Source organism: Helianthus annuus, chromosome 5, assembly GCF_002127325.2.
Source record: "Helianthus annuus cultivar XRQ/B chromosome 5, HanXRQr2.0-SUNRISE, whole genome shotgun sequence".
Classification (NCBI taxonomy): Eukaryota; Viridiplantae; Streptophyta; class Magnoliopsida; order Asterales; family Asteraceae; genus Helianthus; species Helianthus annuus.
This window is the reverse complement of record NC_035437.2, coordinates 153879500-153900048: the sequence shown is the minus strand read 5'-3', so window position 1 is coordinate 153900048 and position 20549 is coordinate 153879500. Positions and strand designations below refer to the sequence as shown.

Sequence of the window (20549 nt, the reverse complement as noted above, 5' to 3'; positions counted from 1 at the left end):
AACATTAATATCGTATCTCGAATCAATTGAAGTCTGTGTGAAAATTTAAGTGGACAAATATACTGACAATCTAGGTAAATTGTTTAGAACTTAATATGTAATCAAGCTTAACGGTGTTTGTGATCTGTTTCATAACTGATATGATCCTCTTGCACAAACTCACAAAAATATTGTCTGTAAATAGTTGTTTTCTGCATTTACTTTCATTCAGAAAATTCAAAAGATTTTTTGGTATGTTTTAGCAAAAATTTTGAAAAATCAAAAAGATTTTCGACAACTGGTGTTGGAATGCTGATTTTCGAAATTCAAAGTGCTAAACTTGAAGAACTGGTTTGGGAGAGTGTTTGTGAAGCTGGTAAATTTGTTTGAAAAGAGCTAGTAATCAATTCTGAATGCAAAATCATTATTATAGCTTATCAACATAGTTTCTGAATTGTTGGAAAGTTTTAATTTTTAATAGAAACTTATGGTTAGGTAGAGATTGTGCAGGATTTGAGCCAGGTGACAATTATGTGATGAAGTGCCAGGTTACAATCTTGAACCTGATGAAGTGTGAATTCCAGATTACGATCCCAGCTGTGTGAGAGGGGGAGTCTGAAGACACCGTGTCAACATTCAAGAGAGAAGAGTTTGTTGATGATGAAGATAGAGAATGAGGATTCTTGAAGCGACAGATATTTCAGAGGCAGATTGTCGACTGATGAAGATTGTAGATTGACTTGTGCAAAGACTCTATGAAGACTCCGTCAACATCCGAGGGGGAGTCTGTTGGTGCACTTACGTCTGTCGACTACGTCTTACATCGAGTCTTAGAGATGAAGAGGATTAGACTTGGCACGGAAACCTAGAATAGCTTGTTTGGAATAGGTCCGCTTATGTAGTTCTAACTAGGTCCGCTTATGGGTCAAGTAGTAATCAGGTTCGCTTATAGGGTAAGTTGTTGGTCCGCTCGTATGTACGTTGTAGATCCGCTTATATGAGCATGTTTATATAAGCGGACCACATTGCCTATATATAGAGTTGTTGTCTAAGAGCGAACCAGTTAGTGAGAACACATAGTTGATGGTGTGATTGTTCCGGCATGCTGCTGAAGTGCTGTCAAACCTTGTAATCGCGTTCAATATCAATAATACAGCAAGTTTAAAGTGAATACAGCTTGAATAGCACCAAATCATTAGTTTCCGCCTCTTGATTTGGATAGAAACTTCTCTGATCGACTCAAACAGGACCGAGAACGATCCTACAGCCTTGTGGAGCCTAATGCAGACAAGAGCAATTAATGAAGGAAGAGAAAGTGGATGGCCACAGAGTCGTGTCCAGCGGACTTGGGGTCGTGGCCAGGCTTTTGTTCAGGCTATAAATAGGGGTGTTTGGCTCACTTCAAAGGCATCCCTTGGCAAACCGCCTCTCTCCCACTTCACCACCACTCCACCACCTCTACAACACCCACATCCACCACCATCATCCATCATCCACCTTAGAGTGTGTGTAGTAGTCTCGGGATCCAAGATTGATAGTAAGAGTTCTTTTCAATCAAAGGCCATGTTTGGCTAAGTCTCTTACATCACTTGGTGAAGACAAGCATTTAATGTAATACTTTTGATTTTTAATCTTTTCGCACTTTTTATTTGGTTTTGTATTAATGACTTTAATAACTAGTTTCTTATGTTGAAGGTGAAACATCTTTATCATTTGTCCGTGGTGTCTTGGCATTACTTTACTGTCTATATAAAGTAAAAGATTTTCATCATTCATATCTCTACGGTCTATATAGAGATAGGTTAGCTACCTGGTCGGGGTTAAGGGAATGGTTTAGTAAGGTTCTTGCCTTGTTCAGTGTATAGATCCGGCAAGGACATGGGTCAAGCTTACTAGGACCCCTTTTAATACCCACTGGTATTGGATGGCGGGGGTGCGAATGGATTGATCCCCTCATATGTAAACAACTATTAATACATTAAACCGGCTACTTGGGATTGTATCCCTGCTGACTCAAACCACTTAGCCGAGGGTAACGTCACCTTCAAAAGAGGGGCCTACCACTTTACGCATTAATAACTTAATTAATTATCTTCCAATATTCCGACCCTTTGGGATTGTATCCTTGCTGACTCAAACCACTGGGTTGAGGGTGACGTCACCTTCAAAAGAGGGGCCTACTCCTATAACTAAGATAATCTCTTAAAAAGTGCAAAAGTGCGGAAATCATCAAAGGTTACATTAAAGGCGAGTCGGATCCAAGTGATTCATCTTGTCTATTTGTTTTTATTTTTACTTTTATTTTTCAGCATTTTAGTTTTTATTAACCTTTTCTAAAAAATTTGATTTGATTAGACGTTGAGGATAAACCGGTATTAAAAGCTCTTGTGTCCTTGGACGACCTCGGTATCTTACCAATGCTATACTATGCTCACGATGGGTGCACTTGCCCATGTGTGTGTTTAGTGTTAGTAGAATATCATGTTTTATAAATTTAAAACTTGACTAATGTGTTAAAAAGGGTTTAAAATATCAATAAAAACATATCACACCCAACACACACCATTTAGACATAACCATGAGATTTTATTTTTCCATCTAGTCTCATATGTATGTTACACAAGCATGTATATTCCATTATTCAGTCTAGGAACATAACCTTTTTGCCTTTGATCTCCAAGGCTTCACCATTACCCATAGGACTTTATCAAACGTCTTATCTGAGTCATTCAGGTGAACCGAGTCATGGTAGGGCACAATCACTATTATGTGGAGACACTGTCAATTAGATTGACGCTAAACAACATGGCTCCACTGAGTTTGCTTTACATAATGCATCGATTCCCTTTTATGTTACTTTAACAATAAGCTAGTATGAAATACTCTTCCAAAATGTAGGCTAAATCCCCCTTTAGCTCAAACAACAATGGAGGTGATAGACGCATCCACCTGCCCTCCATCACTTACAATAAATCTCACCAAATTTGTTAATACCATTTACAATAACATTATAGTACTTTTACTTTCATATGTTATAATTCAAACTTGTGAGATTTACGATGACTTCTAATGAAGTATGTTGATATGTATCGTACTTGTGTATTTCATTTCAATACACTCCCCATATACTTTCATGACTCTCTCATGGTGTTTCAAGACATTTGATGTACCGTATCTGACTTTTAGTCAATGCAACAATGCTCAAGTTGTTTATGTCCAAAGCTTTTCGTGTACTATCCATTTAAAAACCAAATTCTTTAAACATTGTTGATTTATTTCTTTGTAAAAATTACATGTGTTATTCGAATGTATTGGACACAAAGAAATAAAATACATTCGAAAAAACTTTAAACTATTTAAACGGATACGTAGACAATATCTAGACATCAAATTTCATAGTGTTATTATCTTTAACACTTTTATCATCCAACCAAATTATCGCGGTGATATCGTCTCATGGCATGTGTTCAGGTACTCCGTCAATAAGACTCTATGCACTCGTAAATATAAGCTCCTCATTTCATCGTGAAACTTTAAACTCGAACAATCACAAATCTTCTTAAAACAACACCAGGTTGTTACAAGGACTACATTTAAGTAGTGAAGCTTGAACAATTAGTCTAGTTCACAACAACACCAAGTTGTTTTCCACCATATAGCATCCCCGAGAATGTTACTTTGGTGCAGCATATGCAACTTTAGCAAGAGTAGCGATCCGTTTTGAATTATTATAATTTAAAACTACGCAAAACTTTGTTTTAAATTCATTATAAACATTTCCTTGATTTTGTAATATATTATATTAATGGTATCAATTAGAGTTTATTAAATTAAATATAAAAACCCAAAACATCAAACACTTTATATGGTTTCGGTTTAATACACATGTAATAAAACAGTTTCTAACACATTTTAGAAAAAAAGAACATGTTATAACGCGTACGTTATAAAGTTAAACGTTTAAATAAATCGTTTTCCAAAAATATAGTTTATAAAAGAAATGTTTTTTAATCATTATATTGTACACACTAAAATAGTAAAATGTTTACATAAACGTGTTTCCGGTCATTGTGGTTTATAAAATAAATCCTTTCTAACAAACATATAATAACTTAAATAATTCCAACACGCATGCTAGAGGATTTTCTTTTACATGAAACATCTTCAAATATTTGGTGTTATAAAATAAATCGTATCTAAACTCGTATTAGTGATAAATGTTTTCTAACACACATGTTAGAAAATTAAAATGAGTTCTAACGCGCACGTTTAAAAATATAAAACGTTAATATGAAATGTTTTTAGCATATATATGATTCATAAAAATAAACCATTTCTAATAATATGTTAGAAAATAAACGATTACAAGTCGATTTAAATCTAACGGATTTTTATGAACTGTTTCTAACACACATGTTAGAAGATAATTGATTTCAATTATTTATGCGTGAAAGAAAGAAACAGAAAAGGGTTTTTATTCCTCATAAAATGTTTACACAAAACATTTTAAAATATTTATATTCTGACATTTCTAACACACATGTAAAAATAAAAAATAAGAACTTCTAACGTGCACGTTAAAAAATTGTGATCATAAAACGTTATTTGATCTAACGCACATGTTAGAATATTAAAACGGTTGTCGAAAGCGTTTTAATTCAATGAATGAATCATAATGCTTACGTTTGTAAAACGCTAATTTGGATTCACGATTGTATACCAAACTTTGCCAAATAAAAAACGTGTACTACATACATTTCCCAAAATTTGTTTGGAAACTAAGCCGAAAATTTCAAACAAAATTATTTTTTAAACCATTTTGTGAACTCAAATCCCATAATATAAGGGTTTATTGATTGTTATGAACAATCTCACGAAATATGTTTTAATATTGTAGGAGAAGTGTACACTTTTTATTAAAAAATATAAAATAAATAAAAATATTCTTTTTATTATTTAGGAATTTCATAATACGCAACTGTTTGTTTAATAAACGAACTAAACAAATTTGTAAATAAACTCACAATATATCAAAATGATTCAAAAAACAAGTAGTCTCCTGATTCGATCTTGGCTGCAAAGTCTTCAAATATATCAAAATGATTCAAACTAGTGAGTAGTCTCCCAATTTGATCTTCACTGCAAAGTCTTCAACTGAAAAAAATAAGCAAACGGCGTTGACGGTTGTGGCTGAGGATCATGTTCAACACGGGTCCCTAAAAACAGATTTCACGCCTCACTTAGACAACGTGTCTGTCTCATAGGGTACAACAACCGAAGCAGTATGTACTGCTGTAAAAGGTTACATACACGAGGTTACATATTGTAAAATTATAGTATTTGAACTTATAGAACGAATACAGTTGCGAAGGTGACGGAATCTAGTAGAGAGAACTGCTCTCTATAGTTCCCCAATATATGGGTCTTCAAGTGATCCTTCTTCTCTAAGAATTATTCATGTATATACTTATGTATTTTTTTCTTGTATTTCATTAGTATCCTAAAATGAGACACAAAGCCTACCATTTTTTCAAGAGCCATTGGTGGTGAAAATTTTGTTGATTCATGATTTGTGACTGATATTAGTGATTGACAAATTTGATAGCAACAGTCAAGGGAGAATTTGTTGGTGCATGATTTGTGACTGTTGCTATGCAAATGAAGTTAAATGTTAGGTTCCATGTGAACACTTATGAGAAATTACTAGTGGCGACTAGGTAGATTTCATGACTCATCCACACTACAATAAGTTGTACTTGGTGTTTGGGTTTATAAGTTTCTAATGGCCTAAGTTAGAAAGCCCATAAGAAACCTCCCAATACTATAAATAGTTAGGACCTCCTCATTTGTGTGTGTGTGTGTGTGTTGGGGGGGGGGGTGTTGGCATGAGTCACTGATGTGTACCGGTGTATATATAAAATTTGTATCTCACACAATCGGGGTTTTAAAATGGAATCACCAAGCTAAACCACACAACACTGCAAGTGTACCGGTCGTAGTGTAATAAAGTCGGTAAGACCGAGTATCAATCCATGGACACTAATATGCAGCCCTCGATACTCAACCTCTGTCGAGTCCTAGTCTAGGCAAATAAGCATGATTTTCTACTAAACTAACAAATGAAGAAAAGCAGTAAACAAGAAATCAAAACAATCAAGGCAAGAGGTAGGCTCGGAACACGAAGAATCAGATAAGGAGGTAATGACTGTCTAGATCGGGAATCCTAATGAGAAGGCTATACGTGATAGGGAAACGGATACTTGAAAGGCCACCAGGATCTAAAGATATAACTAATTTAAGAATTACAACAATATCCTAGATCTCCTCTCAGTCTCACTAGGATAACTAAGCAAAACATAAAAGTCGCGTGAAGCTCACCGGGTAAAGAATGGATCACCTCTCAGTCTCACCATGCAATAAATGTTTACACGCCCAAAGATAAGATCTCCTCTCAGTGTCACTAATCTCAAAATACCGGATGATATTGAGGAGCGAATCAAGTCCTAAGGGTAAATGTAGCGGGTGAAAAGGATATCGGGAAGGAAACTCGCTCTCGTGCAATTTCTAAACTATAAATCAATAAAACCTAACAAACCTACAACCTATCTCCTCCCGGTCTCAAGGTAGGTAACAAACCGGGTTAAGTTTAACATGCATTTTCTAGATCCTAAGTCGAGTCGACTAGTCAACCTATCAAATCATCAACACAAAGCTAACGATAAAAACATGCAATTTATAGTCTAAAAACACAAAGTCAATAAACCAAGATCACATGTGGATAGAAAAATACAGATCAAACATAATCATGGTGACAAGTTGCAACAAAAACCCAAAAAGATTCGATTTTCACGTAAATAAATGCCTAAACAAGATCCAAAATCCCATAATCAATCAACAAGTCTCATTATTCACCCTAATCTAGACAATCATATAGTGGATCTAGCCAATCATGGCTCCAAGATACATTACAAGACCAAATCTAGACAAATCTAACATAAACGGGTCTAAAACTAGTGAAAACCGTAAACTAAAGTTGATAACCAACCTATAATCACCAGACTTAAATAATCCAAGCCCGATCTATGAAAATGCCTTGAAAACGCTCTAAAATGTCACCAAGAATGTCCCAAACCCAGCCCTCCTTTGTTGCAAAACCCTAAAATGCTTAAATAGGCACTGTTGTTCGGGGGGCCTCTAGGAGGACCGTCTTGGTTGTCTAAATGGTCCTCCTAGAGCTGGCTGAAGAGAAATGAAGTTGCAGGAGGACCGTGTTCCTGGGCTAAACAGTCCTCTTAGAGTAAGGTTGTGGAGAATGACACAACAACATAAAAATATCTTCCTAGGATCCAATGTTAGAACTTGATGAGCACGAACCGTGTTGAAGTATCTAGACAGTCCTCCTAGAGCAGGCTGAAGTGAAAGGTTTGTAGGAGGACCTTGTTGAGCTGTCTAAACGGTCCTCCTAGAACTGGAGTTTGCAGTTTCTTTAATCCTTCTATCTTTTTCTCCCGACTCCTAAGCTCGAATACCAACCCACAACAATCCAAACTCTCACCGAACACTGCAAACTTCACAAAATAATCAACTAAGTACCAATTTATGAAGATTTATAATTAAAAAATTACAAAAAATGGAAGGATAATTGAGGTAAAAATATATGAATTTTCAAGTATATCAGTCACTAACCTTAGGTGTGCTCACTTAGGGTTGGATAAGGGGCATTAATGTAAAGATGTAAACTCCTTCGGTATGTAATCCATGTTGATTATCAATGAAATTTGTTTCTACATCTTCTATCTTGTTCATTTTTGTTGTTTGGTTGGCTCATACCACACCCGTCTTGGTTTTTTATTAATCAAGAGTTATGTGAGCTTGTTAATCGATCCGCGCACACTTTCATGTACTATCAACGTGAGGTTATCGAATCGGTTGTGTCTAACAATCAACCGATTCATCAGTGCTCTTGATTCGGGGCTCAGATCTAGAAATCCACCAAGAGATGTTACGTTATGAAGAAAATGGGGGGGGGGGGGTTGGTTGATTTGAGGCATTTCAATTGGTTTTTAGGTGATTTGATAATGTTGGATTGTGTTTTGGGTGTTATTGGTTAGTTTGTACGAGTGTTTTGGTGGATTTCGGATTATTTTGCAAGAATTGTGGTTTTTTTGAAGTTTCGAGCCGAAGAACAAAGGTTGAAGAAGGAAGAACTGATATTTTTTATCAAAGTATAATTTCTGCATTCGAAGAATACAGAAAGTATAATTTCCGCATTAGAAGAAGTTTATATTTACAAAAAGTGTAATTTCTATGTTCGAGGAAGTTTCTGCGTACTGAAATTTCTTTTTCTACCGAAATTTCTTTCACAACCGAAATTTCTTCTACCAAAATTTCAGAAATATTTGCCGAAATTTATGATGTTAGAAATATCTTCCGAAATTCTGATGTCTGAAATATCTTCCGAATTTCAGATGTCAAAAAATTGAGAAATTTCTTCTAATACCAAGATTTCATTCAGAAATATCTTCCAAAATTTGCTTACATACCAAAACTTCCATGAATACCGAAACTAAGTTTCTATATCACTATTTTACCAAAACCTTCTTTGATATCGAAGCCTCCTTACCAAAACCTTCCTTGATACTAAACTTCCTTACCAAAACCTTCATTGATACCGAAAATTCCCTACCTAAACTTTTCTGGAAAAGAAATGGAATTTTAGAGCGGTTGATGCTCAGTTGCTTGAGATTGGGCCGGATGTAACTATTGAACCACAAAAGTTTGTTGGGAAAATTAATTTCATGGATCCATTGGCTGGTTTCTAATGATTATTGTGGGTAGTCACTTGTACCGGGAATAAGACTCAACGCTGGTCCTTTATTCGATTATGACTATTTGGGCCTATCTGAGTTAAATGGAGCTCGCTCAAAGTCAAAGAATGGTCAATATCACGTTAAAGATTCGACATGATTCAGTTGTGGTTCAATTTCTCATTTGGGATCCAGACATGTTTCGGATAGACAACTTGATTAAGGGTGCTTACTTAGCAACCTTTTAGGGTGGGGTTAACTAGGAATGAAAACCGAATTGAAGACTGTTGGATATCTCCGATGATCATTATAGAACTCATGTTTGTAGACTGTGCATTGTCTTCGTGATGAAGCTGACTAGTGGTGGATTGAACCTTTATCATATACCAATTATAGTAGAGGTGATTAATGAGACAAAAAGCTTACCTAGAGGGAGAGTTGCTAGTTGAGTTGGAATCTCGGATTAATCCGGAGGAACCTACTTTGAGGGTGAAATCTGAAATGAAAGACTTTGGCTTATCGGAGGAGACACGAAGACACTAGACAACGAAAAACACACCTGATATCATCAGTCAAGGGGGAATTTGTTGAAGCATGATTCGTAAGTGATGATTATCAGTGATTGACAGATTTGATAGCAACAGTCAAAGGGGAATTTGTTGGTGTATGATTTGTGACTGTTGCTATGCAAATGATGTTAAAGGTTAGGTTTCATGCGAAACCTTACGAAAGGTTTCATGCGAAACCTTACAAGAATTCACTAGTGACGACTAGTTAGATTTCATGACTCATCCGGACTACAATAGGTTGTAAACCTCCCAACACTATAAATAGTTGGACCTTTTCATTTGTGTGGGGGGTTGTTGGTGTGAGTCACCAACCCTAGGTGTGCTCACCAAGGGTTGGATAAGGGGCGTTAATGTAAAGATGTAAACTCTTTCGGCATGTAATCCGTGTTGATTATCAATAAAATCAGTTTCTACATCTTCTATCTTGTTCATTTTTGTTGGTTGTTTGGCTCATACCACACCCGACTCAGTTTGTGATGAATCAAGAGCGATGTCAGCTTGTTTATCGATCCGCGCACACTTTCAGATTTTCACTTAATTAGAGATTTAATTAAGAGTTAATTAATGTTTTCGTCCCTGTGGTTTGTCAAAAATCACTATTTCAGTCCATTAGTTTAAAAATTGCGATTTCAGTCCCCTGTGGTTTCACTTTCGTAACCATTTCAGTCCACCTCGTAACCATTTCAGTCCTTGTACTAATAAAATAAATGGATTGAAATGGTTACAAAAGTGAAACCACAGGGACTGAAATGGTTACGAAAGTGAAACCACAGGGACTGAAATCGCAATTTTTAAACTAATGGACTTAAATAGTGATTTTTGACAAACCACAGGGACGAAAACAGTAATTAACTCTTTAATTAAAGACATAAAACTCTAATAAAAGTTAATCAAATGACATAAAAAAACTTCACTCAAAAGTTTGTCACCATGAAGAGTCTCATTAATAATTTTACTAAATTAATTTCAGCTCACTTTTTTTTCCAAATTTCCAACAAGTCAGACTTTGAAATCATCAAGTAGGAAAGAATTCAAGATTTGGATTGTAAAATGAGTAATGTAATTTGGTAAGATTAAGATAATTATAGGCAGTGGATATGAATTCAATATTGTTAGAGCCACTAAAAAAGTTGTGTACACAACGTGCTTCATGAGTCCATTCACTCAAACATGTTCCATGCTTAAATATTAAAAAATCTAGTAAGAACACAACATAATTTCTTATCGGTTCACATAACTATTTTACCATGTGTTTTCGAATATCCAAAGGAAACCATGATAAAATATACATAAACCACACTATTATAATTTCGTTAAACTTTAATTATATTTCAGTAATAACAAGAAGTGACGGTGGAGAAACTATTATTGGAATTTTACAAACGATACATACATATTGATACAAGCTCTATATGAGCAAGTATCTTATTGATACAAGATGAATTATTGTTGCATGCTGAACGTATCAAACTTCAATATCAAATTTCATACAACAAGTTGCTGAAAAGCTTCATTTGTTCAACTTCTAGTCCAATGACGATCGATAAGCTCCCATCGTTTATCGGGCTTGGAGAAACAATACACTTACCCGCTGACGGGATCCCTGTACGGCCCATGAAGATTGGCCGGCCCCATCCGAAGTCGGTGTCGTGAATCGGGATCCTAGCCCAACTTACTATTTGAAGATTCGTGTACTTATAAGAAACCTCGGGCTTGTGACAATCATGTTCTTCCAGATAATCGATAGCCGATTTTAGATAATCGTTATTCATCATCGCTAAAGCATCGTGGATTTTACCTGAAGCGTACCACGAAGGTTTGGATTGAATTTCGCCAGCTGTCGCTATAGCAGTGGCTGTGAAGACAGCATTACCGAAATAGCCACGTGGAAGTGGCGGTTGTAAGCGGGCCCGCCCATCTACCGAGAAATAGAGCTTGGTTTTCACATTGTCTGGCATCCCACGGGCTTTACCCACGCACTTCCAAATATGGCCCGAGAGAATTTCAAAAGAGCTGTAGCGGATCGTGTTACCATCTTCCTTTGACTTTGCTTTAAGTGCATCAAGTTGGTTTCGTGTTAACTTAAAAACTGAGAAGACGGTTTTGCTTTCACCCGATGGGACTTGGAGCGGAGAGTTCACGGTTGGATCCGGATGGTATTCAACGTGCTTAAAAACGGGTTGTGGTGGGTCATGTGCACGAAGGAGGGTCCGATCTATGAAGGGTGGGAGAGTTATGTCAAGCCCACGGGCCGTATCGGCCCATGTGTTTATGAAGTGAAACGCAGACGTCCCATCCACGACACGATGGTGCATCCCAATTCCTAGCGAAACCCCGCCGCATTTGAAGTATGTTACCTGCTCAAACACAATTGTTACATATATACATGTCAAATTTATGTAGAACTATTTTTCAAATTTTATGTCAAATTTATGTAGAACTATTTTTCAAATTCATAATATGTTTTATACTGAAACACAATTGTTAAATATATACATGTCAAATCTACGTAGAAATATTTTTCAAATATGTAATATGTTATATTTTTTTCAAAGTCGAATTAATTTCATCTCGTGAGACTTCAAGCCAAAACCTCACACTTAAGTGTATTAAAAGGTTTTGCCTTGCCATTGGACCACCAACTCCAGTGGTTGTATACCTGCACGACCAGCAGAGGATATGATTCAATTCCCAATGAATAATCAAAGTTCGGAACGAGTTTCAAGGTCTCCAAATTGGGTGAAAAGTCACCAAAATCATCGATAACGCCATCAGAATCCGCTTCCAAAAACAACGCTCCTTGTCCTTGACAATCGATCTCAACCCGACCATCTTGGTCGTGTTTAAATCGGCCTGCCATTGGGTAAAATGCAACCAAAGCCTTGCTCAAAGCATCCTTCATCACTTTCGTATCAAAAAAGTTGGGAGCACCATTAGGCCGGTAAAAAAACAAAGATAGTGTGTGAATGTTGGTGGCAATTAGATCAAGGCTAGAGCTCCATAGCTTTGTCATAGGTGTCTTTTCAGCTGGAGTCACCATAGTTGATTCTCTTACCACCACCTTCATCTTGATATTCACTACAAAAAGTAAATAATTGTAAGAATATGATCATATATAAAAAAGCATTATCGATACATGCACTCAGTTTAAATATTAAACCTGTTACAGATGTTTCTTCCCAGGTGGTCTTCTGAAACTCATATGTGGCTTATATATAACTTATATGAGAGACCAAATCCATTGTGTGGTTAGGTGCTGTAGAAGACTTGTGGCATTTATTAAAGGTTTTTTTTACGTGGAAAATGGGTTGTTTTCAAATAAGTTTTCTAAACCAATTTCAAAATTAGTAACAACTAGTGAGAATCAGCAATGCGTGGCAACCATGGGCGGATCTAGGCCACTTTTATGGGTTCCTAGAAATTCATTCGGTTTGAAAAAAATGCAGAAAATTATGAGAACCTCTTATGATTTGGAAAAAAAAAATAGTAGGAATTCGTGAAAATCTACCAAAAGAAACCCAATAAAAAAAAGCTTTTAGATCTGCCACTGACGACGGGTCCGTTTAAGACACCCCTATTTTCCTTTTATTTTTACTAAGCGAACACTCTCCATCAAGTTTCACATTAATACAATTCAAATCTTTTTAAACAAATTTTTGTTTGTTCTTTTGTCATTTTGTTTCTAAAAACCTTTTTATTGATTTTTTTAAAGAATTTTTTTTTTCTAAATGTCTTTTTTATGTTTTTAAAACTTTTATTTTTTATTTTATTTTCTAATAACGTTGTGCATAGTAAATATTTTGCACCTTGCCCTCTTATGTTTTAACTCTGTTCTTGATATGTAACAACTTTATTAGTAATGATATTTTTTATATAATGAAATTTTTATGTTCTCGATATGTTTTAACTCTGTTCTTGATATGTAACAACTTTATTAGTAATGATATTTTTATATAATGAAATTTTTATGTTCTCAAAGTTAGTTATAAATTTAGTGTAAAGATCAAACACAAATAAGTCTTAACATAAAAAGAAGTGAAGAATGATATTTTATTGTTTTTTGAATTATTTTTTATCTATCTAAGCATTATGTTTAGTTGCAAAATGTAAAAAAAAAAAATAATAATTTTATGTATTTACACTAGTAGAGTAGTTATGTGTAATTATGTTAGAGTGATCATAGTTACTCTAGAGTAATTACATAATTACTCTACTAATGTAGATACACCTGAATTATTATTTTTTTCTATAAATTTTGGGATTAAAATACGTGTTTGATAAATTAGGGGAAAATTAAAAAAAAAAAAATCTTTCTTTACTTCTCACGTTAAGATCCATTTGTTACGTTAAGATCCATATGTATGATATCTTTACTCTATAAAAATAATATTTATTATTATTGTTTTTAAAAGGACCCTGAACCAAGTAAACATCTAGAATATTTTAGATCATCCGTAGTGGTTAATTGGTTATGGTAAATAATGTTTCATCTTTGGGCGTTGTCCGCCACGTGTTGTCCTAGTCAGCCAAGGGGCATTTTGAAGAAAAGGGCGTAGTGAAATAATGCCCTCACCCTTGGGCGTTGGTCGACACGTGGCACTCTCATAATTACCCAATTATTATTTTTAATTATTAAAACAAATAATATTCAACTAAAACAGTGATTGGTCAATGGTCTTCGTCTTGGACGTGGAAAATACAACGCCAAACAGTCAAAATTCAAAAAAAAAAAAAAAATACACCCCTAGAGGCCATGGTCGGGCATGTTTGGACGTTTTTCAGGCTTAAAAACGCCCCATAATCTAATGACTACGCACGGTGTTAGGCCTGTTTGTAACCATCTTGTTGATATTTTCAAAAGTCATCGTTACTTGCAATCTTTAATTCATTCACACCCACAAATAATTTATAGAAGAATACAAATTGAATTTGTCATTGATATAGGAATCAAAATAAAAACAATAATTCAAAAAAAAAACTATAAATTATCTATATAACCATTATATTATATATATTGATTTCGAGAGATGATAAATAGTAATTTTATTTTTATAATAATATATAGTTTTTTTTATTATTTTATTATTTTATTATTTTATTACTTAATATATTATAATAGTTTATTATTATAGAGTTAATAGCCAAAATGGTCCTTGAGATTTGCTCACTTTTGCCACTTTAGTCCAAAATCCAAAATAATTAAATCTGGGTCCCTGAGGTTTGCATTTTGTTGCCATTTTAGTCCAAATTTCAAAAACCTCCTTTTTTGACTGTTGCAACCAGCCTAGTTTGTCCTTTCTCGCAGGGGTATTCTGGGTTCTTGATCTGAGTTTGTTATAATAACTCATAAAAATGACCAAAATACCCCTGCACAAAAGGACAAAATAGGCTGGTTGCAACAGTCAAAAAGGGAGTTTTTGAAATTTGGACTAAAATGGCAACAAAATGCAAACCTCAGGGACCCAGATTTAAAATTTTTGGATTTTGGACTAAAGTGACAAAAGTGAGCAAACCTCAGGGACCATTTTTGCTATTAACTCATTATTATATTTACTTTTAATAGCATATTTTTCTTTTTTTAAACATTTATTTCCTTTTTTTAATAATGGTTTTTTCTTTTTTTTAAATATATTAATTTATCGATTAAGATTAATTTGATACTTCTTTAATAAGTTACGTTTATAACTTTTTTCTAAAAACTTAAGTACGTAGTTGTGCTTGATTTCTTTCCCTGACATTCCGTTATAAATTTTGTTAAAACGAGGTTATATTCAAAATGAAGTATTTATTTGGTATCATAAAACGGAACGATGATAAACTAAATTGTTCTAATGGTTTGACTTTCTAAACAACATGCTTTATTTTCAAATCACGTTTGTTTTACATTATCATTTGCTCGATTTCGCCGTAACGCGCGAGATAAAAAAACTAGTTATTATTATCAACCGGAAGTTTTTGACTTTTTTTTACATATTTTTGTATTTTTTTTAACCTTCCATATTTAATATTAACACTTACAACCTCTTTAACTTTCTAAAGAATTTGTAATTGAGTTTTACGTTTTTATTTTTATTTACGTGTCGGCATACATTCAAATTGATTTATGTTTCAACGTATTCTAGGAAATGAGTTGGGTCAAATATAATATGCTCTTATGTTTATTATTTTGTGTGTGTGCGTTTTTAGTTGGTCTATATTTTGACGTAAATTTTATTTTATTTTATTTTTTTCGGAAATGAGCTAGGTAAAATATAACACGTTTTTCAGTTGGTCTACATTTTAACATAAATTTTGTTCGAAAACGAGTTGGGTCAAATATAATACGTTTTCATTAGACGGTATAAATTCGAGTCACTTTACGTTTCGACACCGTCGCAACGCGCCTTACCATTCTTTAACTTAATAAAAACACTATTTTTCTTACGTGCTAATTTTTATGCACGTGACAATATAAATTCAAGTTGGTTTACGTTTCGACGTAAATTTTCATTAAAGATATATTTAAGATAGTGTTTATGTTTCCATTTACAATTAATTTAAGATCAGCCTATCCAGCTGTCTAATTTAAATTTATTTTTATGGTTTTAGATCGATGTAAAACATGTGTCAATATTCTTTTGAGCATATTTCCTTCGGTTGCTATACTTAACTAAATAGATATCGATCAAAAACTCACAGCATAGCACGGACAATCTTACTAGTTATAAACAGGTTGGAGGAACTAACGAAGAATGGAAAAAATAAGAGAAGAATTGAGTGATTGATTTTTTCCAACCATCTCCTCGCATAGTTAATTTTTTTTAATTAAAAATTCGTTTTTAATAATAACGAGTTATCAAATGTGGGAATGTGAGAGGGTGAAGGGGTATGTTTAGCCTATCTCATCGGTTTAAAATATAAATTTATATGACATGTGTTTGCATATCAAAGCATAGAAGAAATCACGTTGTAATGATATATTCAGAAATCACGAAAAAGATACACTGCAATAAGAAAAACGTAATTTAAGATTAATGAAAACCGTAACCTAAACAAATATTCATGAATAACTAAAAATGTTACTTGAATATTAAGAGAAAAGAAAATTTTGAATGGTTAAATTAAAAAAGGTTACTGTGACGACAAAAAAAAAATTATTTATAAAATTATTAGTTGTTATTTACTTAAACAAATATTTAGTACCCCGCCCGTTGTGCAGGATTGTTAAAAACGTTGAACCACTCACGCACATTAACTCACAAAAAATAGATCGAAATGTAAAATATAGAAAAGAATAACTAAGTGGAAATGATAAAAAACATTATTCAAGCGGGTTAGATTTAATGTAGTATATAATAATAATAATAATAATAATAATAATAATAATAATAATAATAATAATAATAACAATAACAACAACAACAACAACAACAACAACAACAAAACAAAAACAACAACAACAACAACAACAACAACAACAACAACAACAACAACAACAACAACAACAACAACAACAACAACAACAACAACAACAACAACAACAACAACAACAACAACAACAACAACAACAACAACAACAACAACAACAACAACAACAACAACAACAACAACAACAACAACAACAACAACAACAACAACAACAACAACAACAACAACAACAACAACAACAACAACAACAACAACAACAACAACAACAACAACAACAACAACAACAACAACAACAACAACAACAACAACAACAACAACAACAACAACAACAACAACAACAACAACAACAACAACAACAACAACAACAACAACAACAACAACAACAACAACAACAACAACAACAACAACAACAACAACAACAACAACAACAACAACAACAACAACAACAACAACAACAACAACAACAACAACAACAACAACAACAACAACAACAACAACAACAACAACAACAACAACAACAACAACAACAACAACAACAACAACAACAATAATAATAAGAAGAAGAAGAATAAGAATAATAATAATAATAATAATAATTAGATAAATCTATAAAGTATAGGGTTTTTTTAACGTTAAAAGTATAAAGTAAAGTATAGGGTCTATTAAAATTTAAACTAAAATGTAAGGTTATAATGTATTTTACTAATACTTTAAGAAAATGAAAGTAAAAGTTATTAATACACTTTTGAAAAGAAATTAAAACTCACTAAAATTTAAGAAAAGAAAAGTAAAATATTGAGATGCAGTACAAATTAAATAGCAAATGATACAACCATATAAAAAGCATAATCAAATTAAATAGTAGATACATTAGTGATACACTATAACTCAATTTTATGTCGATAAGTAGTTAAAGAAAAAGAACAAAGCGAAAACATTATTTACTTTACTTTGAGTTGGATGGTCAAATAGGAAAAAAAAAAACCCATTGCAGATTTGAAAGGGCGTATATAACTAAAGGAAAGAAACAAAAAGTTTCAAAACATTCAAACAAAAACTCTGAAAAATTCAATTGAAAAGGACTTTGAGGTGTGACGCTGAGATTAGAACGTCCGTAAACTCTCTTTAGGCGGCATTAAATTCAACCATGACATAGGCACTGTAGAAACCGACGTTTTAAAAATAATAGCATACTAGTAACTAGTAATTAGATACGTGTGAGTTGTGACACGGGTACATTTTAATCATCGAAAGGATTAACGCACGCGTTATGTGATGCGTTAACAATATGAAAGCGTGTGTTTTGACGTATCCAATTTAACTCAATAGCATTGTAATTAGATCAAAATTACCTAAAGTAGAGGTGGCAAAATAGACGGGTTGGGTTGGGTTGGTTGCTGGGTCAGGATGGGTATGGATTAGAATGAGTTTGGGTCAGGATGGGCCGATTGAAAAAAAATGTCAGGATGGGTTTGGGTTAGAATGGGTTTGGGTCATGATGGGTCACTTTAGATTGGGTCAGAATTGGTTTTGCCCAAAATAGGTTTGGGTAATGACTATCTATACACTGTATATATAATCAGAAACTTTTGTAAAATATATCCAACTTCTGAAAAATGTAATCCTAAGATTTTATAACTGCATACTTAGATTTAGCAACAATTCTAATATTAATAAATTAATAACATTTAAACTGCATAGCTCTCACTAAAAATACTTTGTAGATGTAGTTTCTAACCTCTGTTTTCATTCAAAGCCCCAACAACAACTTCAATTTATTTTAAAAGTTAACATACTTACTATTAATAAATGTGAAAAAGGAAGAAAAAACAGAGATCTCAAGCAATTGAAAACAATGGGTCAATGGCAACATTTAATTACCTAGTTTTCTCTCAACTCGATCACTTCCCCAATGACTCGCTGTTGTAGAGCAAGAACACAATTTTACTTCAACATCATTGCACCCAGACATCACGTTAACAACAAATACAAAGGAACATAGTAAACCTCCAGCATTGACGACGACGGCGAACCAACGGAAGTTATAACTATTTGGGGCAGTAAAAATGGTGGTATTTGTGAAATTGAACATCGGATTTGAGGTCGATTTGATTGTTGTTGAGATTTTTGAATAATTAACTGATGCTATTGCCAATGAAGATGATGCAGAGGAAGTGAGGTGGGATGGGATTTGCGAGAGAAAATGGCAAATATACGGGGAGTTGGGTTTGTAGTTGGATAGGGCAATTACCCATCCTGACCCATCCTCCTATTTTTAATAGCCCATCTTGACCCGTTAGATTATACAACCTTTTTTCAACTTACCCAAGTCGACCCCCTTCAAAATAATGCCTAACCCAAAATTACCCGAAAGTTTATTTTTAAAGTCCAAAATGACCCAAATCTGAGAGTTTGGGCAAAGATTGCCAGGCCTAACCTAAAGCAATCAATTTTTTTACTGTACAGTCATAACGTATTTATATGTGACTTGACTCATACATAAGAAACGTACAAAAAATATAAAAATGTATAAAGGGAATACTAACACGTGTAATCAAAAAACACAGTCACATCAAGGAATTATATTCTACGTGTAGCACGTTGCAGCGTGGTTGAAACGTGAGTAACTTTAATTTATACCGTCGAATGAATACATATTATATTTACGGCGAAACGTAGAACAATTGGAATAAAATAAGCACCAAAACGTATTGTATTTTGCCTGACTTGTTTTTGAAAAAAAGTTTACTTGCAAACGTATACCAACTCGAATTTATACCGACATGTATATATGCACATAAAAATAGTTTTTTTTAGGAAAAGGAACGAAAGGGACGAACACACAAAATGGAGTTTCCAAAAAAAAAAAGTTTACTTCGAAAGGCATACCAACTCGAATTTATATCGATCTATACATGAAAATAAAAATGTAAAAAACAGATTTTTTTACGTAAAGGACCGAAAGAGGCAAATGCATAAAATTGAGAAATAGTGCAGAGGTTAAAAATGCAAAGTTTTAAAGTTGTTATAAAACGAGTTAATACTACCCGCATGTTGCAGCGGGATGTTAATAATGAAAGTGTTTAGTATGTCAATTATAATATTGTATTAAAATATCACATCTTAAATGAGTATATAATAATTTGTAAAAATCGATTAAATGATTATTGTCCGTTCTATTTAATAAATATTATATAACAATAATGTATGTTTATTCAATAGATAATAAATTAGAAAATAATTCTAATAATAATAGTATTAGCTTTAGTTTTATTGGTTATATAGTTTTATAAAACTTAAGGGTTTAATATAATTACGAACAAACTATAGGGTGTAAGTTGTAGTTTCTTAGAACTTAGAGGTTCATTTAAAAATTTAAATAAAATGCATAGTAATGAGGTAGTTTGTTTCTTTCATAACCGCCACGGATAATGGGGGCGTTGAGTTGGTGATGTTGTTTTGGTGTTAAGAGTATCACACAAACACAAAACACAAAACACAAATTACCAATCTTGCAAACAACATTTGGTCGAATCTTTTGGGTTAAATTATTTGGTTGATGAAAAAGAAATAAGGATTTGAATTATATTATCAAATAACGTAAAATGTAAATAATGATACATGGTGGAATTAGGCTTTAATGGTTTTTTATTTTGAGTAGAGCACATAAAATAAAAAGTATATAATAAAAATAACTCAATCTCATACATAATCTAATTATCAATCAATTAAATACGTAAAAATACCATATCAAAAAAATAACCTTCTCAACGGTCAAATCTCCATA

The 20549-nt window shown here is 33.4% G+C and overlaps 1 protein-coding gene across 3 annotated transcripts; it reads right to left on the bottom strand.

Annotated features, from left to right (window-relative positions):
• Positions 1-10663: 10663 nt before the first annotated feature.
• On the bottom strand, positions 10664-19011 carry LOC110941600 (shikimate O-hydroxycinnamoyltransferase). Of its 3 annotated transcripts, XM_035990286.1 has the most exons (4): positions 18644-19011; positions 12015-12433; positions 10794-11712; positions 10698-10761 (listed from the first exon to the last, which is right to left on the bottom strand). In XM_035990286.1, exons 1-3 carry the CDS (start codon positions 18852-18854, stop codon positions 10834-10836), a joined length of 1509 nt encoding a protein of 502 aa, XP_035846179.1. In that variant the 5' UTR covers positions 18855-19011; the 3' UTR covers positions 10698-10761; positions 10794-10833. The 3 variants fall into 3 exon arrangements, with proteins under 3 accessions (XP_035846178.1, XP_022038950.1, XP_035846179.1); XM_035990285.1 differs by having other exon boundaries at positions 10664-11712; XM_022183258.2 differs by lacking the exon at positions 18644-19011 and adding an exon at positions 12516-12646 and having other exon boundaries at positions 10664-11712.
• Between the last annotated feature and the right edge of the window lie 1538 nt (positions 19012-20549).

Bases quoted from the DNA above. Each gene is read 5' to 3' on its own strand.
- LOC110941600 (XM_035990285.1), bottom strand. From the start codon at position 18,854: ATGTTCAATTTCACAAATACCACCATTTTTACTGCCCCAAATAGTTAT. The intron at 12,434-18,643 runs GTAATTAAATGT...TACTTTTTGTAG, and splicing joins TCGAGTTGAGAGAAAACTAG to TGAATATCAAGATGAAGGTG. The intron at 11,713-12,014 runs GTATACAACCAC...GTGTTTGAGCAG, and splicing joins ATCCTCTGCTGGTCGTGCAG to GTAACATACTTCAAATGCGG.